A 10,900-nucleotide genomic window follows, 5' to 3' on the forward strand; every position below is an offset into this window, starting at 1 on the left:
AATGGGACTGCTGGTTGATCCATCAATATGAAGCAGGGATACTCAGTCATACAGGCTCATTGCTGCACTGTTTACTATAGCTCAGAAAAGAAATAAGCTAGGAAGAGCTCCAACACATGAGTGGGAAGAGGAAATCAGAAACTTGCCCTGTACATTTGTCCCTATTAGTATAAAGTACTTTGTTGTGGCTCTAATAAAGCAAGGAAAGATCTGTATGACAAGAACTTCAAGTGTCTGAAGAAAGAAATTGACGAAGATCTCAGAAGAAGAAAAGATCTTCCATGCTCATGGACTGAAAGGATCCACATAATAAAAAGTGCATGATCTTGATACACAAACAGGCAGGAAGATCCGTGGAATAGTGTTGAAGGTCCAGAAATGAATCCACATACATATATTCAGTGGATTTTAGACAAAGGAGTTAAAATCATCCAAAGGAAAGCATTTTCAATAAATGGTGCTGTTTAACTGAAGGTCAGCATGTAGAAGAATGCAACTATCCTCATCCAAATTTCAAGTTCAAGTGGGTAGAAGACTTCCACATAAAGAAGATACACTAAAACTGATAAAAAGAAATTGGGCAAGACCCTGAAACACATGAACATGGGGGAGGATTCCATTAACTGAATACCAATGGCTTATCCTATAAAATCAAGAATTAAGAAATTGGACCTCATAAAATTGCATCACTTCTGTAAGGCAAAGAATGTCAATAAAACAAAACAGCAATCAACAGATTGGGAAAGGGTCTTCACCAATCCTTCACCCAATCGAGGCTAATATCTAATATATACAAAGAACTCAAGAAATTAGATTTCAGGGAACAAAATAATCCTAGTAGAAATGGGATGCAGAGGTAAACAAAAAATTTTCAACTGAGGAATAAAAAATGGCTGAGAAGCACCTAAGGATGATTCAACATTCCTAGTCATCAGGGAAATGCAAATGAAAACAACACTGAGATTCCACTTCACTCCAGTCAGAATAATTAAGATGAAAAAAAAAATCAGGTGACAGCAGATGCTAGCAATGATGTGGAGAAAGATGAATACTCCATAATTGCTGGTTAAATTTGAAGCTGCTACAAGCACTCTGGAAATCCCTCTGGTGGTTCCTCAGAAATTTGGCCATAGTACTACATGAGGATCCAACTATACCACTCCTAGAAATATACCCAAAAGATGCAGAAACGTTTAACAAGATTATGATCTCCACTACAATCACAGAAGCCTTATTTATAATAACCAGAAGGTGGAAAGAACCCAGATGTTATTCAACAGGAATAAAGACAGAAAATATGGTACATTTGCACAATGGAATACTACTCAGCTCTTAAAAACTATGACTACATGAAATTCTTAGGAAAATGGATGGAACTAGAAAACATCATCCTGAGTGAGGTACCCCATTCACAAATGAACATCCATGGTATGTACTCACCAATTAATAAATATTAGTTCAAAAGCTTGGGATACCCAAGAAACAATTCCCATACCATATGAAGCTCAAGAAGAAGAAAGACCAAAATGTGGATCCATCAGTCCCTTTCAGAAGAGAGAAGAAATACTCACAGGATGAATGACATTGACCAAAATGGGAGCAGGGCCTGAAAGAAACGTCACACTGAGACTGCTACATCTCGAGATCTATCCTATATGCAGCCACCAAAATCAGTCACTATTGTTGAAGTCAAGACATGCTTGATGATAGAAGCCTGATAGGTATGTCTCCAGGGATAAGGATGATTGCAGTTAATCATTGAATTGTACAAGGAGACCTAATGGAGGAATTAGAGAAAGGTTAGAGAAAGGACTGAAGTAGCTGAAGCGATTTACAGCCCCATAAAAAAAAAAAAAAAAAAAAAAAAAAAAAAAAAAAACAGTATCAACTAACTAGACCCACCCCCAGAGCTCCCATGTACCAAACAACAAACCAATGAGTACACATGGAGGGATCCATGGATCAAGTGACATATTTAGCATAAGATGGCATTGACTGGCACCAATAGAAGAAGAAGCCCATGGTCCTGTCTGTGAAGGCACCTTTTTGCCAGTGTGGTTGAGGTGGGATTGTGTGACTGGGATTGGGAGCACTTTTACAGAAGCATGTGAGGGGGTTACAATGAGCCTCCAGGGGACAGGATAAGAGAACAGGGAAAGGGGATAACATTTGTACTGTAAAGACATAAAATATCCAATAAAATTGTCTATGAAGAAAATCGGGACCAATGGTTTGAAAATGTGAAATTCTTATGAAAATGGATGCATCTAGAGAACATCATCCTGAATGAGGTAACCCAGTCACAAAAGAAGTAACATAATATGCAGTCACTGATAATTAGATACTAACCCCAGAAAGCTCTGAACACCCCAGAAATAACCCACAGACTATATGAAATTAAAGGAAAAAAAAGAAGAGGAAAAACCTTTATGCTTAATCTTTACACACCGGGAAAACTTTGACTATTTCCAGGTTACATCTGGTTTTACAGGTACTTTATGCTCATTGTAATTACTAAGATTGTAATGCATCCTATCAAATCTTTAAAAAAAATCAAGTACAGACAAAAATGTATTCTCATACTTTTATGCATAAATGCTTAAAATCTGTACATTTGTCTTTGATTTGTAAAATAAAGTTGTAAAAGAACAGAAAATATGTTCATAATAAAGAAGAGAGTAAGATACAGAAGGAATAAACTCACCATATATACATGTGCATATATTTTCAAAGAAAAAAAAGAAAGAAAACAGGGTTGGGGAAATGACTATGTGGTTAAGAGCTCTCATTGCTCTTGTGGAAGACCTATGATTGGCTCCTTTGAACATATTGTCTTAGTCAGGGTTTATCACCTGCACAAACATCATGACCAAGAAGCAAGTTGGGGAAGAAGGGGGTTTATTCAGCTTACACTTCCATATCACTGTTCATCACCAAAGGAAGTCAGGACTGGCACTAAAGCAGGTCTTGAGGTCAAGAGTTCTACAAGCACTAATTGATCTTTGTTAGATTTTTCTGTAGGTGAGAGGTAATGTGGACAAGAAGGGGAGTACCCAGGAAAAAGCCATAGGACTGACATGTCCTCCTCTTAACCTGTTTGCTTTCTAGTAGTCAATGTTTCTTTTATTCCTGCCCATTAAGGCAGGAACTTATGTTTTTTCTTTACTTTTTAATTTTTTTTTTAATTTTCACTTGGCATCAATGAGTGTTTTCCTTGCCTACATGATGGCAAGCCATTCCAGCCCTTGGTATGTGAGGACAATAGAGGAATGTCTTCATCCACTGGACCTGGAGATTAAAGATGTTGTTAGCCACAATGTAGGGCCTGGAACCACCATGTGAGTCCTGTGAAAGAGCATCCTGTCTTTCAACTGCATTGTCTTGCTAGCACACCCATATCATCTTATAGGAATAAATTGAAATTCAAGATTAACTTATCGGTTATCTTTGTCCATTTTGATTAAATATATTCTTCCTGCATGGACAAATGCTTGTTCAGTGGATGAAATGTAGCCCCTATGAAAGACCCCCGCTTAGCAACAATAACGCCATTTCTTCAAGGCTGTGCACACAGGGCGGGCCAGGTCATGGACCCAGGTGGCCAAACAAGATACTGATGGGCAGCCAGCTTGCAACAGACAGAGAACAGAAAGCCCCCAAATAAGCCCTATATGGCAACTGCTCTCAGAGAAGCCCAAAGCAGCTATTCTCAGAAAAACCGCAGCCCCAGCTGACACCAGGAGCAGTGTCTTTGGAACCGTGTCCTTAGACTCACTCCTTGACCACATTTAAACTAACCAATTAGAACCCTGTAGCTACGCTTCTGCTTCTGTCCCTCACATCTACCCCACAAGCCCTATGAAAAGAAAACTGTCCCTTTGTCCGGCGCACCAGTCCTCCGATAGGCTGTCACACACGGACACCCATGTGAGAGCAATAAACCCTCTTGTGACTTGCATCCAGTGGTCTCAGCTGGTTCTTGGGTCCTGGGGTCTCCTCAGGTAAAGGTCCTCTAGATGAGGGTCTTTCACCTAGTTTGCTCCATAGAATCTCATGGGACAGTGTGATTTCTCACCATGCCACACAGATTGGCATAAAATTAAAAATATATAAAGTGCTTATTTACAGAACTTTACACTAAATGTCTATTCCTTTGTTTCCAAAACATTATATTTAGTTCTCCCTCTCGTTCTCTTTCTGACTCTCTCTGGCTGTGTCTATGACTCTTTTTTAAGCTATTCATGAAAGTGCAAGCAAGAATGACAACCAGTGGAGGGCAGTAGGTCATCCTAAAGCTGGAATGACCAGTGATGATTAATCCTGGGACAGGAGATCTGGAAACCAAAATAAGATCATCTCCACTAACAGAAATGATCTTTCCAGGAGCCCTTTCTCTAGATGGTCCTACCCTGCTTCAAGAGAATCTATTGATGAACAGCACTATACTGTGGAGAGAGTTGTGTCAGGAACTTCTTCACAAAAATAACTATTTAGGCTCTGACTACATACTTCGTACATCTTTAGCATGGGAGTCTGGAGAGAGACATTAAAAAAAAAGAGAAAAAAAGAAAGAAAAAAACACTCCCTGAACATTGATGCCCCAAAACAAAGTATTCCACACTCATAAAAGAAACTTTACTGAAGGTCAAAACACACATTGAATCTCACACAATAATACTGGGAGACTTAAATACCTCACTCTCATTAATGTCCAGGACTTTGATACAGAAATTAAACAGAGATACCATGAAACTAAGAGAGGTCATGAACCGAGTAGATTTAACAAGTAGACACTTCAACCTAAAACCAAAAGAAATATCTCCCTCTTATCTGGCCATGGTTTCTGTTTAAAAATTGACCATATGATTGGTCACAAAACAAGCCTCAAACAATACAAGTTTATTGAAACAGTCCAGTGCATCCTATGAGATCACCACTGACAAATACTAGATATCAACAATAATGAAAATACCAGAAAAACCCACATATCTATGGAAACGGAACAACTCTCTACTCTGTGGTAAATTGGCCAGAGAAAAAATAATGAAAGAAATTATAGACTTACTGAAATTTAATGAAACTGATGAACCACCATACCTACACTTATGGGACATAATGAAAACAGGGCTAAGAGGAAAATTAATAGAACTATGTACCTTGGTAAAGAAATCAGAGAGATCTTAAGCTAGCAATTTAACAGCACATCTGAAAACTCTTGAACAAAAGGAAGCTAACACACACAAGAGTAGTAGATGCCAGGAAATAGTCAAACACAGGGCCAGAACCAACCAAATAGCAACAAAGAGAATGAAAGAAAGAATCAACAAAACCAAAAACTGTTTCTTTGAGAACAACAAGAGAGATAAATCCCTAGCCTAACTTAAGGACCCAAAGAAGGTATCCAAATTAACAAAATCAGAAATGAAAAGAGTAACACAAGAAACCCAGAAAATTCAAATACATCATCAGATCCTACAACAAAAGTCTGTACTAAACAAAATTGGAAAATCTAGATGAAATATATTATTTTCACGACTGCAAGTTCCAAAGTTAAATCAAGAGCAGATAAGCTATATAAACAGTCCCATATCCCCTAAGGAATAGAAGAAGGTATTAAAAACATCCCAACTCAAAAAGCCCAACAGAGATGGCTTTAGAGCAGAATTCTACCAGTCCTACAAGAAAGACCTAACATCAACACTCCATGTGTTCCATAAAAAAGAATTCCAGAAAATAGAATCATTCCTTAAAGTAGAATTAGAAGGAACAATACCTAATTCATTCTATGAAAGCATGATTACTCTGATACCTAAACCACACAAAGACCCAACAAAGGAAGAAAACTTCAGACCAATTCTGATTATGAATGTTGTTCCAATAATACACATTACTATTCTTACAAACTCAATCCAAGAAAACATCTCACACACCATTTACCATAATCGATCAATTAGCCCTAATCCTAGGGATGTAAGAGTCATTCAATATATGAAAATATATTAAATTATCCCACTACAAACATGAACCAAAGGAAAAAAATTACATGGTTCTCTCCCTAGATGCTGAAAATGCATTTGACAAAATACTGCAGGCATTCATGTTAAAAGTACTAGAAAGACCGAGAATTGAAAGCACAAACTGAAACATAATAAAAGCAACATAGAGCAAAGCAACAGGCAAGATCAAATAACATGGAGAGATACATGAAGCAATCCCAATAAGATGAATGAGAAGTCAACAAGACCCACTCTCCTGTATCTATCCAAAAAGGCCTCAATCTTCTACCTAGAGCAATAAGACAACAAAATGGAATCAAGGGGATACAACTTGTCAGATAAGTAGTCAGGGTATCACTATTTGCCAATGATATGATAGTATAGATAAGCAACTTAGAAAATTCTACCAGAAAACCTCTATATCCCATAAAGAACTTCAGCAACGTGATAAAATTAACTAAAATAAATATGCATCCTTCCTCTCTACAAATGAGAAATTTGTTCAGAGAGAAACTAGGGAAACAACACATTTCACAATAGTCAGAAATATATAAAATATATTGGGGGTAAAAATAACCAAATAAGTAAAAGATCCTTAGGACAAGAACTTCAATTTGCTCAAAAAGAAAATCAAAGAAGACCTCAGAAAAATTAGAAATCTCTCATATTCATGGCTTGATGTAGTTAACACATAAATATATATACACAGACACACAGAGACAAAGACAGACACAGACACACACAGACACAGGCACAGACACAGACACAGACCCAGACACAGGAACAGGCACAGGCACAGGCACCAAAACAGACACAGACACAGACACAGGCACAGACACAGACAGACACAGACACAAGAAGGCAAAGGAGTAGAAAGTGGAGCCTCAAGACAACTCTGCTTCTAAACGCAAAGTTTTCAGGAAGATAAAGGAGCCCTTGGGAAGAAAGCAGCCACTGCTAAAACCAGAGATACAAACAAAGGAGCTTTCTCATCAAGAGGCAACCATTCCTGAGACCAAAGGAAAGAATAAAGGGAAGGAAGCCAATAGAAATGTGGGATAGAAAATCCTCAGGCTGAGGAATGGACTCTGCCATTCTAAAACAAACTCAAACTCAGTGAAGCTCCCAGTGAAGAAAGTAATAGTGAGACAGAAAAGGAAATACCCATGGGGCACAAAGAAAGAACTCTCTTTTAAGTTTTCAATATCTGAAGAGACTTTTAAAGATTGTGGGGTGAACTTCCTATTTCCTTCACAAGCCAGGACACTCCACCATGTGTACAGTGGGAAAGAATTAATTGCCTAGCCATGTACAGTAACCAAGAAGACATTCTCCTTTGCTATTCCTTTGAGAAACTTCATGGTCTGCAACAAGAGAGGAAGTGAAGCCAAGCCCCTCAGGTTCTATTCCTGGACCTAGAAGAGAACTAGCAAATCAAATGACCAGAGGCTACAGTGACATCAGCAAAAAGCTATCAGTAAATTGTTCTTCGGTTGGAACTACCTAAGGTGGTCATTTTGAAGGAGTGCATAGTGGGGGTGATTTATGTTCGAAACCCCAGGTTGTGGTAATACTATTTGGATACGTGTTTTGCTAATCAGGTGGAAGAAATTTTATGTGTGGCAAATAAGAAAGCTTTTGAAGACAACTCGCAAACACTGCCTTTTCTCTGAAACTTGACCTCATGGGATTTTAATGTTTTGAAGAAATACACAAAATGTGCACACAAACAGCTGGACCTGATAGGGATGAAGACTCAGGAAGCAGCCATAACTGTGGACACCTGGAGATGAAGTGTCACAGGACAGAGAGGGCAGTGAGGATTAGGGATGTGATCTGAGTGCACAGTGGTCATCTATGGCACACACCCATCTTCTCTGATAAAAAGGAGGAGGTCAAGGAGCTGTTGCCTAACACATTCATAAAGCACGATGTCCAGTCTGTACATGGCTACATTACAAAGAAGCCAAAGGAAATCACACTGAAGGGTGTTTCAATGGCAATTTTCGAGTCTTGGTGGCAACCACTGGTACTGCCTAAGGTAGACATGGTGGTTCAGAGCTGTTCATCAGAGAATGAGGAGTCTTGACGAGGACCAGCAGAGACCCAGAGATACAAGCCTGAGGAGAAGGGGTTCCGACTAGCCAGGGGGCAGAGAAATCCCTGCAGAGAGCACACAGAAAGTGCGCCCCTGCCCTGCCTGATCCAGGGACCAGGAACCCATCATTGGGAAGGAACTCTGGAAGAATATCTAGATGACAGAGGTAAGCAGGATGGCAGACATGGTGCTTTCAGGGGACAGCATTGTGGATGCAGGAACTATCAGAAACACAGGCAGGAACAGTGAAGAGGAGGAGGAACTTCAGACAAAGTTCAGAGGAAGAATGGGAGGTTGCAACAAAAGAAACAGATCCCAGAACAAAGGCAAGAAGAAGAGTTTTGGTAAAGTAGTAGAGGCAAGAAGAAACTGTTCCCACTGGGGAGTCCAGGGCCCTTCCTGCTCTGAGTCCCAGTGCTTCCTTCCTGTTTGATCATTGCACTTTGATTGGGCCTCCTTATTTGCAGAGGGAGGCTTCTGAACTGTCCCAGCACTCATCATTAACTGTCTTTATTTTGGAAAGTGATAGGAATAAATAAATTAATCAATAAATAACCTGAAGAGGACTAAACAAGGGCTCTCTTATTGGACCTTCAGTGCACCTCCCAGGTGCTGCTCCTCTAACTGGAGGCTCATGAGACTAAAGAGCTGGAGGGTGCAGAGCTGACCAAAGCTCTCTCTCTGGCTGCAGCTTTAATGCACTTCCCTTGTGCAGCAGATGCCCTCTGCAGCCTGTAACTGCTAAACAAGTAAATATCTGTCTTTTGATCTGCTGAAGAAGATGATAGAGGATAGTCTCATTTTCATGAGAGTAGAAATGTCCCTGTGGCTCAGAGAGGAAACAGCCACACTGCAGGATAACCCTATCTTCATGGTGAAGTTCATGCTCTGACCTCACAAAGAACCACTGTGATAGAAGAGTGAATGTCCTCAGTATAAGACTGTGGACTGGCCTGTGAGTTTTGTCCAGATAGAGCAGGAAGCTGATTTGGGTGACCTGTGGGACTCGTTCAGAGTTGACTAGATTGTTCATTTTCAGGTTGTATTATCTCACAACCACTGTGCACCAGAGCACAGGGAACAGCCTCATGGACAGCAATTTCAAAACAGAGACTTTGAGAAGTCAGTATAGTGTGGGTTTCTTACTTGGCCAGGGTACATTTGGCACTGTGAAATTGGCCTGGCACCAGAAAACCAAGGCCAAGGTTGCCATCAAAATGGTACAGATTAATGAGAACAACATCAGGTGGATCCGGACTGAAAGAGCAATATTGGAGACACTACAACATCCTTACATCATTCGCCTTTTCCAAGTCTTAGAAACAGCAAGTAACATACATTTCATATTGGAATATGTCCCGGGAGGAAACTTACTTGAAATAGTAAGAGACCAAGGCCGACTGTCGGAGGAGGAGGCAAAAAAAACATTTGGACAGATAGTTTCGGGACTAAAATTCTGCCACCAACGAGATATTGTACACCGAGATATCAAGCCGGATAACATAGTAAGAGACGCCAAAGGTAACATCAAAATAATAGATTTTGGCCTAGCCAGGAGATGCAGACCTGGGACATTACTGAAAGTACCACGTGGAACCAGAATAAATTTTGCCCCAGAGCTTATATTAAGTGAACCCTATGAGGGAAAGAAGTCGGATGTGTGGAGTTTGGGAGTACTGCTCTTTTTCATTACTACTGGGTTGTTCCCCTTTAGAGGAAAGACTATTAAAGAGATCAGTAAAAATATTGTAACGGGGTCCTATGCTGTTCCACGTTTCCTCTCTGGACAACTGGAGAACCTGATCCACCAAGTACTCACGGTTCCCCCAGAGATGAGGCCTTCCATCGAAGAAATTGAAAACCATCCATGGGTGAGGAAGTGCGAAATAACCATCTCGACCAAGATAGACCCAGACTTCAAAATCATTGATATGCTGTGTGACATGGGATACAATGCCATCCAGATTTTGAATTCCCTGCACAAAAAGAAATACGATGCACCAATGGGTGCATATCTAACATTAAAAGCACATGTAGACCTAGGGCATAAGCATGGATCTCCCTCTTCAGCCAAGGCTGTGGATCCCTGTCCTACACCATCCGCATCCCCAACACATACTCTTCCCCTAAAGAGAAGGGCCAGTGAGCCAAACTTTGGCCTCCTCCACATCAGGCCCTCAGGAGAGCAGGGGCCTGTTCCACTGAAACCATCGGGACACAAGTTGGCCAGGAGTGTGTCCCTGCCTCCCATTGCTCTGCATTACCCCTGTAAGCAGAGCAGAGCTTCTAGCAGTGTCCCACATTCAAGAGCAGTGGCTGGCCCATGTGTGTGTAACAACGTATTAGAAATCGAAACACTCCCGACTACTTCACAAGACTCTGAAATTGAAATAACATCTCCCTGTCAGAAGATTGGGCGACTGAAGAAATTTCGTAGGTGGATACGGAATCGCTTCTCCAACATCTGCTGCTTTCCCTGTGCACGAAGGAAAAAATGGCAACATCCATTCTCCAAAAAAATGGCTCCCCTGGAGGAGATAGTGAGAAAAACCCGATGAGAAGGTAAGCAAGTTTGCCAGGTGGGGATGCATCTCAGCTCTGAATTTTATTGTCTCTGTTTTATTCATGTCTTCTTATTGGAAAAAAATCAAAAAGATGTATTTTTTGGAGTCTGTCGGGATGACAAGATTTCTTTCTTTCTCTTTTTTATTTGCAATTGATTTTCAGGTCTTTTAAAAAATAAACAAACTTATTTTTAAAAAAAAAACAGATAAATATACAGATTTTCAAAGCATTTGTGCATAAA

At 40.2% G+C, this 10,900-nt stretch overlaps 1 protein-coding gene across 1 annotated transcript; it reads left to right on the forward strand.

The window, feature by feature from the left end:
- Nucleotides 1-8,251: 8,251 nt before the first annotated feature.
- LOC308435378 (putative sperm motility kinase W) lies at nt 8,252-10,652 on the forward strand (the record flags this gene model as incomplete). The annotated part of the gene is made up of 2 exons (XM_080942637.1): nt 8,252-8,260; nt 9,588-10,652. The coding sequence occupies 2 exons, from the start codon at nt 8,252-8,254 to the stop codon at nt 10,650-10,652; spliced, it is 1,074 nt and encodes a 357-aa protein (XP_080798763.1).
- Nucleotides 10,653-10,900: the final 248 nt, after the last annotated feature.

The sequence above is a fragment of the Micromys minutus genome, assembly GCF_963924665.1.
Source record: "Micromys minutus genome assembly, contig: SUPER_22_unloc_1, whole genome shotgun sequence".
NCBI classification, from domain to species: domain Eukaryota; kingdom Metazoa; phylum Chordata; class Mammalia; order Rodentia; family Muridae; genus Micromys; species Micromys minutus.